This window comes from Heteronotia binoei, chromosome 6 (genome assembly GCF_032191835.1).
Source record: "Heteronotia binoei isolate CCM8104 ecotype False Entrance Well chromosome 6, APGP_CSIRO_Hbin_v1, whole genome shotgun sequence".
In the NCBI taxonomy this organism is placed as follows: domain Eukaryota; kingdom Metazoa; phylum Chordata; class Lepidosauria; order Squamata; family Gekkonidae; genus Heteronotia; species Heteronotia binoei.
In genome coordinates, this window is record NC_083228.1 from 138,468,023 (window position 1) to 138,489,293 (window position 21,271).

Below are 21,271 nucleotides of genomic sequence, written 5' to 3' on the forward strand. Positions count from 1 at the left end.
CTCACAGGGTGTCTGTTGTGGGGGAGGAAGGGAAAGGAGACTGTGAGCCGCTCTGAGACTCTTCGGAGTGGAGGGCGGGATATAAATCCAATATCTTCATCTACGTCACAGGGTGTCTGTTGTGGGGGAGGAAGGTAGAGGAGATTGTGAGCCGCTCTGAGACTCTTCGGAGTGGGGGGCGGGATATAAATCCAATATCATCATCATACAGAGAGTCCCTTGGCTTTCTTGTCACCTCTCCCTCCCTTTGCCTTCTCCATCTTCCTTCCTTCCTTCCTTGCATTGCCAGTTTGTTGTAGTGGTTAAGTGTGCGGACTCTAATCTGGGAGAACTGGGTTTGATTCCCCACTCCTCCACTTGCAGCTGCCAGAATGGCCTTGAATCAGCCATAGCTCTTGCAGAGTTGTCCTTGAAAGAGCAGCTTCTGGGAGAGCCCTCTCAGCCCCACCCACCTCACAGGGTGTCTGTTGTGGGGGGAGAAGACATAGGAGTTTGTAAGCTGTTCTGAGTCTCTGATTCAAAGAGAAGGGTTGGGGTATAGATCTGCAATTCTTCTTCCTTCCTTCATCCCTCCCTCCTTCCTCCCCCCTCCCTCTCTCCTTCCCTCCCCCCTCCCTCTCTTCCTTCCCTACTTAGCTTCCAAGATCCAATGAGATCAAACTAGCCTGAGCCATCTCGGGCACCAAAGCCAGAGGTGGTGAGGATTGTTTCAAAGAGCGATTCAAAAGTAGGTTTGCAGCTTACAGACACACACCTTCATGACGCCTGAACAGCATGCTCACGATTGCTACAGCACAGACATGGCCTGCAGATTTCGATGCAATCGTTCAGAGCAAGAGGTGTGAGTTATCAAAAACTGTGACATCACCAAACTATCGCAAGCGTGCTAAATCTTTTAAGCATATTTTCTTTTTAAAACCTTTAACTGTGTTTGTCTGTGCGCTTTGTAAAATTTATATCCCTGGTGTTGCATTTTATATCTTTTGTTACCTATTCATATCTCTTCTTCCTGGTATTACAATCCCTCTCGGTCAGTCTCGCAAGAGGCAGCGTGTCTGTTAATTGCAGGTCTCCGCTCCGCCGGGTTCACACGGGATCTAAAAGCAAAGGGAAACGTCCTCCTTTCTTCAGGGCTCTTGTGTGTTCGTGCGGTCAAGAGACTATCAGCGCAGTCTCTTCCGCGGTGATGCTCCCATCTGAGCCCGTTGAACTGAAGCAGTCTGTGTTTGGCCAACAACGCTAACATTTGTTCTTTGGTCCCTTTCCCGTTTCGCTTTTGTCTCCAGCGGTCCCGGCTGGAGCAGTTGGATCCGGTAGTGGCTGCGGAACTCTTGTCCCAAATCCAGGAAGGAGAATTCTGGGTGGAAGAGGAGGAGTTCTTTGCTGAATTCGATGAGATCATAACCGGGTATCCCATCACTGAAGAAGGACAACTCCAGAGTCTTTATACAGGTCTGTACGGGACCCTTTTTCGCAGTAGAAGTGTTCGGTTTTTGTTCTGCCCTTCCTCCCAGAAGCCCAGGGTGGCATTATGGTGGTGACGGCAGGGCCAGCCCGAGACTGTCTGGCACCCTAGGCCAGGCTAACATCTGGCGCCCCCCGCAATGATAGCCAGTTTTCAAAAAGAGCTGAATTGTGAGAAAAATGAAAAGCACAAAACTTGACCTTTCTCCCTGACCTTAGGTTTGCCAATCCCCAGGTGGGGGCGGGGATCCCCCGGTTTGGAGGCCCTCCCCCCGCTTCAGGGTCGTCAGAAAGCGGGGGGAGGGGAGGGAAATGTCTGCTGGGAACTCTGTTATTCCCTATGGAGATTTATTCCCATAGAAAATCATGGAGAATTGCTCCACGGGTATCTGGGGCTCTGGGGGGGGGTGTTTTTTGGAGTAGAGGCACCAAATTTTCAGTATAGCATCTAGTGCCTCTCCCCAAAATGCCCCCCAAGTTTCAAAAATATTGGACCAGGGGGTCCAATTCTATGAGCCCCAAAAGAAGGTGCCCCTATCCTTCATTATTTCCTATGGAAGGAAGGAATTGAAAAGGTGTGCCGTCCCTTTAAATGTGATGGCCAGAACTCCCTTTAGAGTTCAACTATGCTTGTCACAGCCTTGATCTTGGCTCCACCCCCAAAGTCTCCTGGCTCCACCCCCAAAGTCCTCAGATATTTCTTGAATTGGACTTGGCAACCCTACCGGACCTGGATAGCCCAGCTGCAAGCTTGATCTTGTCACATCTCGGAAGTTGAGCGGGGCCAACTCTGGCAAGTCTTTGGAAGGGAGGCCTCCTTCACTAAGTCACGCGGGGGGCGTCCCAGAAGGCCAGTGCCCTAGGCGGCTGTGTAGTTTGCCCAGTGGCAGAGCCGGCCCTGGGTGACCGTAGAAGACCCTAAGGTTCCGTGATGACCAGCCTCCAAAGAAACAAAGGAAAGGGCCCCCGTGCAGGCACCAGTCGTTTCCGACTCTGGGATGACGTTGCTTTCACATTTTCACGGCAGACTTTTGTACGGTTTGCCATTGCCTTCCCCAGTCATCTACGCTTTCCCCCCAGCAAGCTGGGTACTCATTTTACCCACCTCGGAAGGATGGAAGGCTGAGTCGACCTTGGGCCGGAATCGAACTCAGGTCGTGAGCAGAGAGTTCAGACCACAGTACTGCAGTACTGCTGCTTTACCACTCTGTGCCACGGGGCTGCTTCTAAAGAAACAAAACTAAATGACAAAAAAAAAAAATCTGTAATATATGATTAGAATTACTTGTGACCTCGCTCCCTGGCCTTCTTTTGGCTCCACCTCCTTTGACTGCCATTTTGTGGCTGTGGCCACCACACTGTGTGTGAATTCCAAAGGTTCTCACAGCCTCAAAAAGGTGGGAGATCACTGAGCTATGACTCTCATCATGACCCTTTCTTACATGCTCAGGGCAATGCCAGTTGTCACTTTGTGATCAGGAAGGAATTTCGTCCAAGCCAGATTGGCTAAAGGATCCTAGGGTTTTTTTTACTTCCTCTGGGTGTAGAGGAGGGGTCACTGGGGGAGTGGAGTGGGGAGAGATAGAAGATGAAGAAGAAGAAGATATTGGATTTATATCCCGCCCTCCACTCCGAAGAGTCTCAGAGCGGCTCACAATCTCCTTTCCCTTCCTCCCCCACAACAGACACCCTGTGAGGTAGATGAAGATATTGGATTTATATCCCGCCCTCCACTCCAAAGAGTCTCAGAGCGGCTCACAATCTCCTTTCCCTTCCTCCCCCACAACAGACACCCTGTGAAGTAGATGAAGATACTGGATTTATATCCCACCCTCCACTCGAAAGAGTCTCAGAGCAGCTCACAATCTCCTTTCCCTTCCTCCCCCACAACAGACACCCTGTGAGGTAGATGAAGATATTGGATTTATATCCCACCCTCCACTCCAAAGAGTCTCAGAGCGGCTCACAATCTCCTTTCCCTTCCTCCCCCACAACAGACACCCTGTGAGGTAGATGAAGATATTGGATTTATATCCCACCCTCCACTCCAAAGAGTCTCAGAGCGGCTCACAATCTCCTTTCCCTTTTCCCCCCACAACAGACACCCTGTGAAGTAGATGAAGATACTGGATTTATATCCCGCCCTCCACTTTGAAGAGTCTCAGAGGGGCTCACCATCTCCTTTACCTTCCTCCCCCACAACAGACACCATGTGAGGTGGGTGGGGCTGGAGAGAGCTCTCACAGCAGCTGCCCTTTCAAGGACAACCTCTGCCAGAGCTAATGGCTGACCCAAGGCCATTCTAGCAGGTGCAAGTGGAGGAGGGGGGAATCCAACCAGATAAGAGTCCGCACACTTAACCACTACACCAAACCAGATAGCGCTGAACTTCCTGCATTGTGCAGGGGGTTGGAGCAGATCCCTTCCAGCTCTATGTTTCTACAGTATGTTCCCACGGCAAACTCGTACAGTTTGTAACATCACTTCCTGTTGAGAGGTAGGCTCTACCTCACAACAGGAAGTGATGTCACGGATGGACTTTCTCGGTCTCTCTCAACAGACAGAGTTCTAAGCCACACACAGAAGCTGTACGGCTCGTGGGTGAGGGGGCACTCTGCCGGCGGTTGCCGTAACAACAGTACCTTCCCTACGAACCCCAAGTTCTGGCTGAGGGTGTGCGAGCCGAGCGAGGTTTGCATCGCCCTCCTGCAGAAGCATCGGAAGTACAGCACCGATTGGGCGGGCAGGATCCGAAACTGGCCCCGCTTGGTGGAAGCAGATCCATCTTTGGCTGACGGGATCCGAGGGAAGAATTATCATGCCGTGGGACTACATATCTGGAAGGTGAGTGGGGGGCTTCCTTCTCTTCGGCTACATTTTATTATTATTTTTTAATTTATTTATTCGATTTTTTATTTTTTTGAGTCACCACTCACCCAAACCAAAGGCCCTTGCGATGACTTACGACACTTAAACAACATGGGTTGAAATTAAATCAAAAGAGTTTCCAGCTCAACATTAGGAAGAACTTCCTGACCATTAGAGCAGTTCCTCAGTGGAACAGGCTTCCTTGGGAGGTGGTGGGCTCTCCTTCCGTGGAGGTTTTTAAACAGAGGCTAGATGGCCATCTGACAGCAATGAAGATCCTGTGAATTTAGGGGGAGGTGTTTGTGGGTTGCCTGCATTGTGCAGGGGGCTGGAATAGATGACCCGGGGGGCCCTTCCAATTCTAGGATTCTATGAACATTATAGTAGGTAAGTTAAAAACAAGCAAAATCAGAATATATATAACTTACGACACTTAAACAACATGGTTTGAAATTAAATCCAAAGAATTTCCAGCTCAACATTAGGAAGAACTTCCTGACCATTAGAGCGGTTCCTCAGTGGAACAGGCTTCCTCCTGGGGAGGTGGTAGGCTCTCCTTCCTTGGAGGTTTTTCAACAGAGGCTAGATGGCCCTCTGGTAGCAATGAAGATCCTGAGAATTTAGGGGGAAGGCAAAGGCAAACTACCCCATAAAAAGTCTGCCGTGAAAATGTTGTGAAAGCAACGTCACCCCAGAGTTTCCTGCATTGTGCAGGGGGCTGGACTAGATAACCCTGGAGGTCCCTTCCAACTCTAGGATTCTATGAACATTATAGTAGGTAAGTTAAAAACAAGCAGAATCAGAATATATTCTGGTCGCCGCACCTCAAAAAGGATATTATAGCATTGGAGAAAGTCCAGAAAAGGACTTTCCAGAAAAGTCCAGAAAAGGGCAACTAGAATGATTAAAGGGCTGGAACACTTTCCCTATGAAGAAAGGTTGAAACGCTTGGGGCTCTTTAAATTGGAGAAACGTCGACTGCGGGGTGACATGATAGAGGTTTACAAGATAATGCATGGGATGGAGAGAGTAGAGAAAGAAGTCCTTTTCTCCCTTTCTCACAATACAAGAACTCGTGGGCATTTGATGAAATTGCTGAGCAGTCAGGTTAAAACGGATAAAAGGAAGTACTTCTTCACCCAAAGGGTGATTAACATGTGGAATTCACTGCCACAGGAGGTGGTGGCGGCCACAAGCATAGCCACCTTCAAGAGGGGGTTAGATAAAAATATGGAGCAGAGGTCCATCAGTGGCTATTAGCCACAATATGTGTGTGTGTGTATATATATATAATTTTTTTGGGGAGGCCACTGTGTGACACAGAGTGTTGGACTGGATGGGCCATTGGCCTGATCCAACATGGCTTCTCTTACGTTCTTATGTGACACAGAGTGTTGGACTGGAGGGGCCATTGACCTGATCCAACATGGCTTCTCTTCTGTTCTTATGTAACACAGAGTGTTGGACTGGAGGGGCCATTGGCCTGATCCAACATGGCTTCCCTTCTGTTCTTATGTGACACAGAGTGTTGGACTGGATGGGCCATTGGCCTGATCCAACATGGCTTCTCTTATGTTCTTATGTGACACAGAGTGTTGGACTGGAGGGGCCACTGGCCTGATCCAACATGGCTTCTCTTATGTTCTTATGTGACACAGAGTGTTGGACTGGAGGGGCCATTGGCCTGATCCAACAGGGCTTCTCTTATGTTCTTATGTGACACAGAGTGTTGGACTGGAGGGGCGATTGGCCTGATCCAACGTGGCTTCTCTTATGTTCTTATGATATTTAGACATGTAACTCTGTTCCATACCATTGTCAAACCAACCAAAAACAATTCCCAACAATTGGTCAGTTTCCAAAGGCCACCCTGAACAATTCTGCTTTGCAATCCCTGCAAAAAACTAACCAGTGCAGGTGTTGTCAGAAGCCCTGAAAGATCTCGACAGCAATGAGGATCCTGTGAGTTTAGGGGGAGGTATTGGTGAATTTCCTGCATTGTGCAGGAGGTTGGACTAGATGACACTTCCAACTCTGATTTTATGATTCTACGACTCCCCCTTTTTTTTCTTTTTGCCAACCTGATCAGTATTCCCGTTACAATTTCCGACATGGATGACTTTTCCCGTAAAAAGGTAAAGGTAGTCCCCCTGTGGAAGCACCAGTCGTTTCCGACTCTGGGGTGAAATCGCATCACGACGTTTTCACGGTAGACTTTTTACGGAGTGGTTTGCCATTGCCTTCCCCAGTCATCTATACTTTCCCCCCAGCAAGCTGGGTACTCATTTGACCGACCTCGGAAGGAGGGAAGGCTGAGTCAACCTTGAGTTGGTGACCTGAACCCAGCTTCCACCGGGGATCGAACTCAGGTTGTGAGCAGAGAGCTTGGACTGCAGTACTGCAGCTTTACCACTCTGCGCCACGGGGCTCTTTTTTGACTTTCCGCCTACTATAGCGTATAATATATATTGTCGAGCGTACACCAAAATGAATTTTAAAATGTTATGTCTGAATATGCCCAACATTGCTGAATTTAATGGAATCAACGCTAGCACCAAAATTGTTTTAAAATTATTTCATCGGTACTAAGTATTGTTAAAAATTTCAAATTGTTGCTTACTGTTTATTGCTTTAGCTAAATGTTGTTAGCCGCCCTGAGCCTGCTTTGGCGGGGGGGCGGGGGATATAAATTTGAGAAATAAATAAAATATGAGACTGCGTAAAATTTGCAAACAAAATACAATTTCACACACGCATTTGCTGGACTTCCAATGATCACAAGACTCATGCTTGTTTTGGCCCCCGGGGGTCTTCCTCAGTGGTCAATATATAAAATGCTGCAAACACGCACATCCAGAAATAAAAAACGATAAAAATTTAGGTGTTGCTTTTTATATGATGTGTGGTTACTTAAAATAATATAAAGTAAGCCATAGGTTGGATAATCACAGAATCATAGAATTGGAAAGGACCTCCAGGAAACTCACAATACCTCCCCCTAAATTCACAAGATTTACTCTTTGGGTGCAATCTGTCAACCAGTTACAGATCCACCTAACGGTAACAGAATCCAAAACACATTTTACCTACTTGTCAGCAAGGATAGTGTGTGGAACCTTATCAAAAGCCTTACTGAAATCAAGATAAATGATGTCTACAGCATTCCCCTGATCCAGCAAGGTAGTCACTTACTCAAAAAAAAGAGATCAGGTTAGTCTGACATGACTTGTTCTTGAGAAACCCATGCTGGCTCTTCGTAATCACATCCATTCTTTCTAAATGTTCCAGGACCGACTGTTTGATGATTTGTTCTAAAACTTTTCCAGGCATAGACGTCAAGCTGACGGGTCGGTAGTTACCCGGATTGTCTTTTTTCCCCTTCTTGAAGATGGGGACAACATTCACCCACCTCCAATCTTCCGGCACCTCCCCTGTTCTCCAAGAATTCTCAAAAATAATAGTGTGAAGTTTTCAATCCTGAAAACTTCACACGCGCATCAGAATATTCACCTTTATGGTTCTTTGGTGCTGAGCATCTAATATCACTGGATGTGAGGTAACAGGAGAGCCAATTTGGTGTAGTGGTTAAGTATGCGGACTCTTATCTGGGATTACTGGGTTTGATTCCCCACTCCTCCACTTGTGGCTGCTGGAATGGCCTTGGGTTAGCCATAGCTCTCGCAGGAGTTGTCCTTGAAAGGGCAGCTGCTGTGAGAGCTCTCTCAGCCCCACCCACCTCACAGGGTGTCTGTTGTGGGGGGAGAAGATATAGGAGATTATAAGCCGCTCTCTGATTCAGAGAGAAGAAGAAGAAGATATTGGATTTATATCCCGCCCTCCACTCCAAAGAGTCTCAGAGCGACTCACAATCTTTATTTTCCTCCTCCACAACAGACACCCTGTGAGGTAGGTGGGGCTGAGAGGGCTCTCCCAGCAGCTGCCCTTTCAAGGACAACTCCTGCGAGAGCTATGGCTGACCCAAGGCCATTCCAGCAGCTGCAAGTGGAGGAGTGGGGAATCAAACCCGGTTCTCCCAGATAAGAGTCTGCACACTTAACCACTACACCAAACTGGCAGGGTATAAATCTGCAGGGTATAAGAAGGGCAGAGTAGAAATCTGCGGTCTTCTTCTTTTTCCTGATGGTGTCCATCAAATGCATATGTGAAATTGCATTTTGTCTGCAAATTTTATGCCATCTGATATTCAGACATAATATTTTAAAATTCATTTTTGCGTACGTTCTGTAATATCTGTTATACATTTTTGTGATTTGTGTTATAGGTAGCTTCAGGGCTTTTTTGTAACAGGAACGTTTGCCTATTAGGCCACGCATCACTCATGTAGCCAATCCTCCAAGAGTTTACAGGGCTCTTAGTACAGGGTCTACTGTAAGCTCCAAGAGGATTGGCTACATCAGGGGTGTGTGGCCTAATATGCAAAGGAGTTCCTCCTACAAAAAAAAAGCCCAGGGTACCTTGACCCTCTATTCCACTAATTAAATTTGGGTTGAGTCCCCCTCCCCCATTCTTTTCATTCTTTGCCTGACTTTTCCCCTACCCTCTAGGTAGAAAAGAAGAAGTTCAACCTCCCAAGGACCCTCTCTGCTCCCCCGATTTCGGGCACCGTTTGCCATTCTTACAACCGGGAAGTCCACCTGCACTGTGACCTCTCCCCGGGCTATTACCTGGTCATCCCCAGCACTTTCCTGAACGATGCCGAGGGGAACTTCCTCCTTCGGGTCTTCTCCAGTGGGAGAATCTCCCTCAGGTGCGTCCAAAGGGCAGGACAAGAGGGGTGGGTGGAGAATCTACAGGCAACAATAGTTTAACTCTAATTTTCCACCTTCCGTGGTTTCAATAATGGAGTTGTGGGAAGGGGTGGGACGAGGCTCAGGTATTGGCAGGGGTTTTTTTGGAGCAGGAACTACTTTGCATATTAAGCCACACCCCTTCAATGTAGCCAATCCTCCAAGAGCTTACAGGGCTCTTCGTACAGGGCCCACTGTAAGCTCCTGGAGGATTGGCTGCATCAGGGGTGTGTGGACTAACAGGCAAAGGAGGTCCTGCTACAAAATTGTGAGCTACGGCCCCTCCTCACACACAGCCCCTCCCCACACAGACCCTCAGTCCATCAAGGACAGTCTTGTCTACTCAGGCTGGCAGTGGCTCTCCAGAGTCTCAGGGTCTTTCCCATCACCTCCTGCCTGGTCCTTTTTAACTGGAGATGCCAGGGATTGAACCTGCGACCTTCTGCATGCCAAGCAGATGCTCTGCCACTGAGCCACAGCCCCCCTCTTTAGCTCTCCAGAGTCTCAAGTTGAGGTCTTTCCCATTACCTCCTGCCTAGTCATTTTTAACTGGAGATGCCGGAGATTGAACCTGGGACCTTCTGCGTGCCAAGCAGATGCTCTACCCCTGAGCCACTGCCCCCCTTCTTAGCTCTCCAGGGTCTCAAGCTGAGGTCTTTCCCATTACCTCCTGCCTAGTCATTTTTAACTGGAGATGCCGGGGATTGAACCTGGGACCTTCTGCGTGCCAAGCAGATGCTCTACCACTGAGCCACAGCCCCACTTCATGGCTCTCCAGGGTCTCAGGCTGAGGTCTTTCTCATCACCTCCTGCCTGGTCCTTTTTAACTGGAGATGCCAGGGATTGAACCTGGGACCTTCTGCATGCCAAGCAGAGATTCTTCCACTGAGCCACAGTCTCTCCCTCTGGAAACATCTTCCACATCCAGCTTTCTCCCTTTGCCTGCCTCTCTTATCTCTGTTGCTTTCTGTAGGATAACATAACACTGATGGAGTATTAGAAGTGCTTTGCAGGCATTGACCTCTAATTGTTACAACAGCCCTGCGAGGCCCAACGTATCTGATGAAAGGAGCTTCATCTCTCGAAATCTCACCACTCGAAAATCTTGCCAGTCTCTGCTAGACTTGAATCTAGCAGTATGTATGCGGTTTTGAGCCACATGCTTCCCAGAACTTTAAGAAGGATCTTAAGAACATTTAAGAAGGATATAGACAAGCTGGAACAGGTCTAGAGGAGGGCGACGAAGATGGTGAGGGGTCTGGAGACCAAGTCCTATGAGGAAAGGTTGAAGGAGCTGGGGATGTTTAGCCTGGAGAGGAGGCGGCTGAGAGGTGAGAGGATCACCATCAAGTACGTGAAGGGCTGTCATATAGAGGGGTCTGGAGACCAAGTCCTATGAGGAAAGGTTGAAGGAGCTGGGGATGTTTAGCCTGGAGAGGGGGCGGCTGAGAGGTGATAGGATCACCATCTTCAAGTCCTTGAAGGGCTGTCATATAGAGGGGTCTGGAGACCATGTCCTATGAGGAAAGGTTGAAGGAGCTGGGGATGTTTAGCCTGGAGAGGAGGCAGCTGAGAGGTGATAGGATCACCATCTTCATGTCCTTGAAGGGCTGTCTTCTAGAGGATGGAGTGGAATTGTTTTCTGTGGCCCCAGAAGGTAGGACCAGGACCAGGGTTGAAATTAAATTGAAAGCATTTCCAGCTCAACATTATTAAGAACTTCCTGACCGTTAGAGCGGTTCCTCAGTGGAACAGGCTTCCTCCTTGGGAGGTGGTGGGCTCTCCTTCCTTGGAGGTTTTTCAACAGAGGCTAGATGGCCATCTGACAGTGATGAAGATCCTGTGAATTTAGTGGGGAGGTGTTTGCGAGTTTCCTGCATTGTGCAGGGGGTTGGACTCGATGACCCTGGAGGTCCCTTCCAACTCTGTGGTTCTGTGATTCTAACTTTGGGGGCCTTTGCCTCTTTATTTTCTTCCTTTCCCTTGTGCCTTACCCATGTGGCTTCCCTTCCCACAGCGAGATAAAACTATCGCCCCTGGACAACACTGCGTGTGAAGAGCTCCCAGGGGGCGAATGGGAGACGGCCCAGATGGAGGACAGTTGGAGAAAAGGACAGAATGCCGGTGGCAGCAGGAACTTCCCTTCCTTCCACACCAATCCGTGCTTCCCCCTGTCCATCGCTGGCGTGGGGCAGAGCAGCGTGAAGGTCTCTCTCCGCCAACACTGCCCAGATAACAAGTGCCGCCCGGTCGGGTTTCATATCTTCCAGGTAGGAGTTGAACTTGTTAGGGAGGTATATATATATGTATTTATCTTTAAATGTGCCAACATAATTCTTCTTATGGGGCAATATCCCTTCACTCACCAGGAGCAGGATATTCCACCTCTTCTTCCAGAGTCCGTCGCTGTGTCCGGTGTGAAGCCGGATCGTTCGGCACACCTATTTGCTTTAGTGAACATTGAACGTGGTTTCTGAACGATGTACAGTGAAGCAAAAAGGCTGAGAGAAAACGTGTTCTGTGTGGCAAGAAGCAGTCGGCTTGGGGTAGTGGTTAAGTGCGCGGACTCTTATCTGAGAGAACCGGTTTTGATTCCCCACTCTTCCCCATGCATTTGCTGATGTGACCTTGAGTCAGTCGCAAGTTCTCACAGAGCTGTTTCTCTCAAGAGCAGTTTCTGTCAGAGCTCTCTCAGCTCCACCTACCTCACGGGGTGTCTGTTGTGAGGAAGGGAAAGGAAATTGTAAGCTGCTCTGAGACTCCTTCTGGTAGTGAAGGGAGAGGTATAAATCCGATCTCCTCCTCCTCTTCTTCTTCTTCTGTCTTGAGAGCTCTGTTCTCTCTCGGAGCAGGGTGGGTGGAGGGATATTCGGAATTCTTTTTTCAACGGGGACCATATCTACAAGCTGTGAGGAAACCTTCCCAGCAGTCTTCCCTCCTTTCAGGTCCCCAGCGATAACAACAACGTGAAAATGCCTCTCTCGTCCTGCCTGCACTCGGAGCCTGTGGTGAGCTGCGTACCTCATTGCTACTCTCAGGAAGTCAGTCAGCTGTGCCGATTGGCTTCGGGAAACTACGCCATTGTTCCGTCAACGTACCTGCCTGATACAGAAGGCAGTTTCACCTTGATCGTAGCAACCCAGATAGACAGGTAAGCATGGACTTCTACCTTTGGGAGAGATGCATGAATTCAATAATGCGGACTTTGGTGCTGGTCTTCTTTTGAAGTGCTAGACTCGAGTACAGTACATAAAGACATCAGAAGAGCCCTGCTGGATCAGACTAGTGGCCTATCTAGTCCAGTTCAGCATCCTATCTCACACAGTGGCCAACCAGTTCCTCTGGAGGGCCAGCAACAGGGCATAAAGGCCAAGGCTTTCACTTGATAACATCACAAGAGCCCAGCAGGATCAGACCAGTGGTCCATCTAGTCCAGCATCCTGTCTCACACAGTGGCCAACCAGTTCCTCTGGAGGACCAACCACAGGGCACAGAGGCCAAGGCCTTCAGAAGAACACAAGAGGAGCCCTGTTGGATCAAACCAGAGGTCCATCTAGTCCAGCATCCTGTCTCACACAGTGGCCAACCAGTTCCTCTGAAGGGCCAACCACAGGGCACAGAGGCCAAGGCCTTCATAAGAACACAAGAGAAGCCCTGTTGGATCAGACCAGAGGTCCATCTAGTCCAGCATCCTGTCTCACACAGTGGCCAACCAGTTCCTCTGGAGGGCCAACCACAGGGCACAGAGGCCAAGGCCTTCATAAGAACACAAGAGGAGCCCTGTTGGATCAGACCAGAGGTCCATCTAGTCCAGCATCCTGTCTCACACAGTGGCCAACCAGTTCCTCTGGAGGGCCAACCACAGGGCACAGAGGCCAAGGCCTTCATAAGAACACAAGAGGAGCCTTGTTGGATCAGACCAGAGGTCCGTCTAGTCCAGCATCCTGTCTCACACAGTGGCCAACCAGTTCCTCTGAAGGGCCAACCACAGGGCATAGAGGCCAAGGCCTTCATAAGAACACAAGAGAAGCCCTGTTGGATCAGACCAGAGGTCCATCTAGTCCAGCATCCTGTCTCACACTGTGGCCAACCAGTTCCTCTGGAGGGCCAACCACAGGGCACAGAGGCCAAGGCCTTCATAAGAACACAAGAGGAGCCCTGTTGGATCAGACCAGAGGTCCATCTAGTCCAGCATCCTGTCTTACACAGTGGCCAACCAGTTCCTCTGGAGGGCCAACCACAGGGCACAGAGGCCAAGGCCTTCATAAGAACACAAGAGGAGCCCTGCTGGATCAGACCAGAGGTCCATCTAGTCCAGCATCCTGTCTCACACAGTGGCCAACCAGTTCCTCTGGAGGGCCAGCCACAGGGCACAGAGGCCAAGGCCTTCATAAGAACACAAGAGGAGCCTTGTTGGATCAGACCAGAGGTCCATCTAGTCCAGCATTCTGTCTCACACAGTGGTCAACCAGTTCCTCTGGAGGGCCAACAACAGGGCACAGAGGTTGAGGCCTTCATGAGAACATCAGAAGAGCCCTGCTGGATCAGACCACTGAACGTCCATCTAGTCCAGCAACCTGTCACACAGTGGCCAGCCAGTTCCTCTGGAGGGCCAACAATGGCACAGAGGGTGAGGCCTTCCTCTGATGTTGTCTCCTGACAGTGGGATTCAGAGGATTAGTGCCTCTGAATGCGGAGGTTCGCCTCAGTCACCATAGCTAATAGTCACTGATAGACTTATCCTCCATTTACCTTATTCCTATGGCCATGACAACGTTCTCTGTCGGCAGATTCCACATTTGGATCACTCTCTTTGCAAAGTAGTATTTCCTTTTATCTGTCCTGAACCTACTGCCCCTCAGCTTCATTGGATGCCCTCGAGTTCTAGTCTTTGGGGAGAGGGAGAAAAAGTCCCCTTCGTCAACCCTCTCCATGCCATGCATAATTTTGTAAACCTTGATCATGTCCCGCCTTAATCAGTATTGTCTACTCAGACTGGCAGCAGCTCTCCAGGGTCTCAGACTGGTCTTTCCCATCTTCTCCTGCCTGGTCCTTTTAACTGGAGATGCCGGGGATTGAACCTGGGACCTTCTGCACGCCAAGTGGATGCTCTACCACTGAGCCATAGCCCGCCTCCCTAACTCTCCAGGGTCTCAGGCTGAGGTCTTTCCCATCACCTCCTGCCTGGTCCTTTTTAACTGGAGATGCCAGGGATTGAACCTGGGACCTTCTGCATGCCAAGCAGATGCTCTACTCCTGAGCCACTGCCCCCCTCCTTAGCTCTCCAGAGTCTCAAGCTGAGGTCTTTCCCATTACCTCCTGCCTAGTCATTTTTAACTGGAGATGCCGGGGATTGAACCTGGGACCTTCTGCGTGCCAAGCAGATGCTCTACCACTGAGCTACAGCCCCCCTCCTTAGCTCTCCAGGGTCTCAGGCTGAGGTCTTTCCCATCCCCTCCTGCCTGGTCCTTTGAACTGGAGATGCCAAGGATTGAACTGGGGACCTTCTGTTTGTGAACCACACCCTCTCCCTTGATTTATCATACATCAAGTTCGTGGCAGAGCAAAAGCTCTTTTCAGAGTTCAGGAAACTGGCATGGAGACCCTTTATTGATGAACGATGTAGGATTTTGCCAAAGTTTCCACTCATCTAAGTTTGGGGGGGGGGGAACAAGCCCCTGGAACTCGTTGCCAGGCCTAGAAATATCCCATCTCAAGTCCCTAGGCTAGCAATATAATTTGTAGTTATTATGGTTGTTAAATGTGATTATGGTTATAGCCAGGAGTGGAATTCTAGCAGGAGAAGAAGAAGACGACTGCAGATTTATACCCTGTCTTCTCTCTGACTCAGAGACTCAGGCCGTTTTCGCACTTAGCGTTTGCTGCCGATATTCCGTGGAGCAATTATGTCCAGACCATTTCCCTCGTTTTTGCACTATTGTCTCTTTTGCGCAGTCGCTTTCCATGAAGCCCCGGCTCAAATCGTTTTCGCACTGGCATCGACTTGACTTCCATGCCGTGTCAATCATTTTTTTTTAAGCACAATTCCAGTTGCGTAATTGCGTAACAACGTAATAGAGAATTCACCGCTGCTCATCCCCCCTTTTTTCGCGGGCAGACCATCACGTGACGCAGTCGCAATTCTCGCGAGACCCTCCCCAAACGACCCATAAAATTCTCGCGAGACACCCCCCCCCCCCGGGATCGACCCTGATCTATATTGAAGCATTTATATGACGAAATTTCGTTGTTGCAAAATAACGCAACTAAGCCGATTTTAAAAAACCCCCAAAAAACGGGTTTCACTCTCTCTTACATGGAAAATAACGCAAACTGCTGTTTGGTATTAAAAAAAATGGTTTTGGCTTTTCCTCAGCGTAAGCTCTAGGAAAACAGCAGGAGCTATGAATTGGCAATTGAGGCTATTCAACCAAAGAGATACCTTTTTTTTTTCTATTTCGAAGTATCGCTGTTACGCAAGAAATGAGAAGTTTAAAAAAAAAAAATGGCCGACGGGCACCTTTGGGAAGCACCACGAACGGCCGATGACTGGCCAGGCCAGCTGCCTACGTGATTTGAATTGCACGCCCCAAGGGGATGGATGGAGTGGAGTGGGAGGGCTGAAAGGCAGAGGGTGCCGCCCACAAAGCAGTCGATGTGGGACGGGATGAATTTCCCACCACGAACTCCACGGAGTGGATCCGGTGTGGATCCGCGGGTTTTAGGAAACTCCGCTAACATGCGCATCCAGATACTGCGGGGTGAAACTGCTGAAGCCCCGGATCAAACCGTGACCATGGCGCAACACGTGCGAAATCGGGCAAAAGATCCAGAGGTAAATGGGATGCCACCCCGGAGTTAACGCTAATGCAAAAACGCCCTCAGAGTGGCTCACAATCTCCTATATCTCCTCCCCCCACAACAGACACCCTGTGAGGTGGGGGCAGATTTATTCCCCGCCCTTCTCCCTGAATCAGAGACAGAGCGGCTCACAATCTCCTATATCTTCTCCCCCCACAACAGACACCCTGTGAGGTGAGTGGGGCTGAGAGGGCTCTCACAGGAGCTGCCCTTTCGAGGACAACTCCTATGAAAGCTCTGGCTGACTCAAGGCCATTCCAGCAGATGCAAGTGAAGGAGTGGGGAATCAAACCCAGTTCTTCCAGATAAGAGTCCGCACACTTCACTACCACGCCAAACTGGCTCTCCTTTGCATATTAGGCCACACACCCATGATGTAGCCAATCCTTCAAGAGCTTACAAAAAAGAGCCTTGTAAGCTCTTGGAGGATTGGCTACATCAGGAGCGGGTGGCCTAATATGCAAAGGAGAACGGGTGGCCTACTATGCAAAGCAGTTCCTGCTAGAATTCCACCCCTGGTTATAGCGGTGTGTTAAAGCTGGAGTTATTTAACATGCCGTGCTGATTTTATTGATTGTATTTGTGGTGATTACTTCATTTTATTGATTGTCTTAATTTATTCTGGCTTCTGGCCTGAGGCACTAAATAAACAGCAGTGTGTTTTGTAACCCCAATGGCTTCTATTTGCTTTCGTGCAGGAAAAGCATACGGATCCAGGAGACTTTGGGGCAAAGGCTGCAAGAGGTGAGTGACCCGTAAAGTCAGTAATTCAGCGGCTGGCGCGGGTAGAAATTGTTGGGAAATTTTGTGAGGGAAATTGTTTAAACCAGGGGTGTCAAACTCATTTGTTATGAGGGCCGGATCTGACATAAATGAGACCTTGTTGGACCGGGCCATGTCGGGTTGGGTCAAGCCATGTCGTTGTGGCCCATGTGTGTACCTATTTAAGATTAGGTAGCAGAGATAAAAATCTTAAAACATGCTTAAAACATTAGCACTCATTTTGTCTTAATGATGCTTTCTTTGTATTTCTCCCATGGGATCCAGGGAACTGGGCAAAGGAAGCTCTGGCTCTTTCCTTCCTTCCCCAGGGGACACAGGGGGGAGGAGCCTCAGCCAATAGAAGGACGAGAGGCTTGGCTCAGTAGCTCTGCTGCACAATTCAGAGAGTCTGGGAAAGCAAGGTATTCCTCCCCCTTTCCTCCCCAAGAGAGGAGCCTCAGCCAATGGAGAAAATAGAGGTTTTGCTCTGTAGCTCTTGTGAGCAAGCCTTGCAAAGCAAACAGTTACGCGGAAGGAAGCAAGAGAGAGGGAGAAGGAAGCAGAGGACAGCCAGTTGCTCGGGGGCCTGAAAGGAGCCTTCTGGGGGCCTGATTTGGCCCCCGAACTGCATGTTTGACACCCCTGGTTTAAACTTTCTCAGACAGGTTAATGGACTGCTGAATCCCAAAAGAAACAGAGAAATCTTTAGTATTGAAGAATATATCTTTTATTTCTAAAGGGATAATTTGATTTAATTTTTCAATTTATACCCCGCCCTATCCCGCAGGCGGGCTCAGGGCGGCTTACAACATGAAAACAGCATTAAAACGAATCACTTCAAAAACATCTTCACCACAAAAACGTCGATCAGATTCGAGAGTGGTAATCACTACAACCACCACACCACATTGTGTAGGCCGGAAGCTTTCAACACACATATATTGGCCACTGTGTGACACAGAGTGTTGGACTGGATGGGCCATTGGCCTGATCCAACAGGACTTCTCTTATGTTCTTATGTGACACAGAGTGTTGGACTGGATGGGCCACTGGCCTGATCCAACAGGGCTTCTCTTATGTTCTTATGTGGCACAGAGTGCTGGACTGGAGGGGCCACTGGCCTGATCCAACAGGTCTTCTCTTATGTTCTTATGTGACACAGAGTGTTGGACTGGAGGGGCCATTGGCCTGATCCAACAGGGCTTCTCTTATGTTCTTATGTGACACAGAGTGTTGGACTGGAGGGGCCATTGGCCTGATCCAACAGGTCTTCTCTTATGTTCTTATGTGACACAGAGTGTTGGACTGGAGGGGCCATTGGCCTGATCCAACAGGGCTTCTCTTATGTTCTTATGTGACACAGAGTGTTGGACTGGAGGGGCCATTGGCCTGATCCAACAGGTCTTCTCTTATGTTCTTATGTGACACAGAGTGTTGGACTGGAGGGGCCATTGGCCTGATCCAACAGGACTTCTCTTATGTTCTTATGTGACACAGAGTGTTGGACTGGAGGGGCCATTGGCCTGATCCAACAGGTCTTCTCTTATGTTCTTATGTGACACAGAGTGTTGGACTGGAGGGGCCATTGGCCTGATCCAACAGGGCTTCTCTTATGTTCTTATGTGACACAGTGTTGGACTGGAGGGGCCATTGGCCTGATCCAAGATGGTTTCTCTTATGTTCTTAAGTAATTATTAATGAAGTAAGAAATTGAAATTTATTACCATATGTTACTAATAAAATTGTTTGAAACATATTTTTATCCAATCCCCTCTTGTAACTGCCACCACCTCCTGTGGCAGTGAATTCCACATGTTAATCATCCTTTGGGCTGAGGAGAATGATTAAAACCTGGAATTTGCTGCTGGAGGGTGCAGTGGCGGCCGCAGGAAGAAACAGCTTTCAAACAAGATTAGATGTGTTCATGGAGGATATATCTATCAATGGCTACTAGCCATGGTGACTGAGGGCAACCTTCATATTCAGAGACACTACGGCTCTGAATCCCAGAGCCAGGAGGCAACATCAGGGGAAGGCCTCATTCTCTATGCCCTCTTGTTATCCACCCAGAGGATGGATACTGGACTAGATGGACTACTGGTCTCATCCAGCAGGGCTCTTCTGATGCTCTTTTGAAAGCCTCGGCCTCTATGACTTGTTGTTGGCTGTCCAGAGGAACTGGCTGGCCACAGTGTGAGACAGGATGCTGGATTAGGCGGATGATTGGTCTGATCCAGCAGGGCTCTTCTGATGTTCTTATGAAGGCCTCGGCCTCTCTGCCCTGTTGTTGGCCCTCCAGAGGGACTGGTTGGCCCCTGTGTGAGACGGATGCTGGTCTAGATGGATCCTCACTGGTCTGATCCAGCAGGGCTCTTCTGATGTTCTTATGAAGGCCTTGGCCTCTATGCCCTGTTATTGGCCCTCCAGAGGGACTTGTTGGCTCCTGTGTGAGACAGATGCTGGACTAGATGGATCCTCACTGGTCTGATCTAACAGGGCTCTTCTGATTTTCTTATGAAGGCCTTGGCCTCTATGTCCTGTTGGCCCTCCAAAGGAACTGATTGGCCAGCATGTGAGACAGGATGCTGGACTAGATGGACCCTCACTGGTCTGATCCAGCAGAGCTCTTTTGATGTTCTTATGAAGGCCTCGGCCTCTCTGCCCTGTTGTTGGCCCTCTGGAGGAGTTGGTTAGCCATTGTGTGAGACAGGATGCTGGACTAGATGGACCCTCACTGGTCTGATCCAGCAGGGCTCTTCTGATGTTCCTATGAAGGCCTCGGCCTCTCTGCCCTGTTGTTGACCCTCCAGAGGAACTGGCTGGCCACTGGGTGAGACCGGATGTTGGACTGGATCGACTATTAGTCTGATCCAGCAGGGCTCTTCTTATGTCCTTGCGATCACGCCATGTATTTTCTTAATAGTCTCAAATATACATATAAATGTCATAATGACCCTAGCATTCGAGTCTACAAGCTGCTCTAGCTTACGATAAATCACTGTTTTAAAATGTTCACCGATTGTTTCCTCTCCTTCAAATGTTACATAGTGTGCATCAGATCAGATCAGACCAGAGGCTGTTTTGTGACTCATTTCTGGTTTATTAGCTATCTTTTTGTTATTACTATAAAAAAACCCCCCCACTTCTGAAAGTAAAGTTCACATGTTGCAAATGGAAGAGTTGGCTGACAGCGAGAAATTTACTTTGGTTGAGCAAACAGGAGACAAGTAAAGCAGCCAAAGGAGGGAGCGGTCCTCTCTTCAAAGGGCTGGCCGCTTTGCAGATTTCTCTCAAGGTTGCGCTGACCTACGTGGGATGTTGTCATCGAAAGCTCACATGAGTGCCGTGCAGGACTTTGACAGTGGGGAAGATGCCTTTTCCTATGCCCAGCCAGCGCAAAGCCCGTTGAGTCGCCATGATCAATGTCCCATCCTGCATCCTGAGGCCTACTAAGGCGACTGACTTTGCAATCCTGGGCAGGCAGGAGAAATTAAAAGGCTTTGCAGGCTCTGGACTCTTATTTTATGTCTTGCCATGCTTCTGAAGAGCCCAGTGGTTTCTGAAAGTCTACTCCACATCCCAAAATATTCCAAAAAACCCTGCCTACCTGCCTACCTTCCTTCCTTCCTTTCTCTCTTTCTCTCTCTCTTTCTCTCACTCATTTTCTTTCTTTCTCTCACTTTCTTTCTTTCTTTCTTTCTTTCTTTCTTTCTTTCTTTCTTTCTTTCTTTCTCTCACTCTCTTTCTTCCTTTCTCTCTCTCTTTCTTCCTTCCTTCTTTCCTTCCTTCCTTCCTTTCTTTCTCTCTCTCTCTCTTTCTTTCTCTCTCTCACTTTCTTTCTTTCTTTCTCTCTCTCTCACTCACTCTCTTTTTCTTTCTCTCACTCTTTTTCTTTCTTTCTCTCTCACGTTCTCTCTCTCTTTCTTTCTTTCTTTCTTTCTTTCTTTCTCTCTCTCACTTTCTTTCTCTCTCTCACTCTTTTTCTTTCTTTCTTTCTCTCTCTCACTCTTTCTCTCTCTCACTCTTTGTCTTTCTTTCTTTCTTTCTTTCTTTCTTTCTTTCTTTCTTTCTTTCTTTCTTTCTTTCTTTCTTTCTTTCTTTCTTTCTTTCTTTCTTTCTTTCTTTCTTTCTTTCTCCTTCTTCCTTCCTTCCTTCCTTCCTTCCTTCCTTCCTTCCTTCCTTCCTTCCTTCCTTCCTTCCTTCCTTCCTTCCTTCCTTCCTTCCTTCCTTCCTTCCTTCCTTCCTTCCTTCCTTCCTTCCTTCCTCTCTCTCTCTCTCTTTCTTTCACCAGTGTGGTCTCTCTCTCTCTTTCTGTCTTTCTCTTTCTGTCTCTCTGTCTCTTTCTCGCTTTCTATCTCTGTTTGAATGGAGTGATACCTATATGAATTTGGGATTGTGAACCTACTTCTTTGGCCCCTTCCTCCCCCCCCCCACAAGTTTGTATGTGAACTCGGATTCCCCCCCCCCCCCTTTTCTTGCTGGCATATCTCAGGTACTCCAAGAGCTTA

General features: G+C 48.7%; 2 protein-coding genes across 2 annotated transcripts in view; one reads left to right on the forward strand and one right to left on the reverse strand.

Annotated features, from left to right (window-relative positions):
- Nucleotides 1–21,271, reverse strand: part of LOC132574464 (cytochrome P450 2J2-like) — a 585,507-nt gene that overhangs the window by 527,232 nt on the left and 37,004 nt on the right. The window lies entirely within an intron of this gene.
- Nucleotides 1–21,271, forward strand: part of CAPN10 (calpain 10) — a 51,707-nt gene that overhangs the window by 29,827 nt on the left and 609 nt on the right. Inside the window, 7 exon segments of the mRNA XM_060242776.1 lie at nt 1,287–1,297; nt 1,300–1,452; nt 4,025–4,308; nt 8,898–9,100; nt 11,158–11,410; nt 12,086–12,291; nt 16,700–16,745. Coding sequence (XP_060098759.1) covers nt 1,287–1,297; nt 1,300–1,452; nt 4,025–4,308; nt 8,898–9,100; nt 11,158–11,410; nt 12,086–12,291; nt 16,700–16,745 — 1,156 coding nt within the window.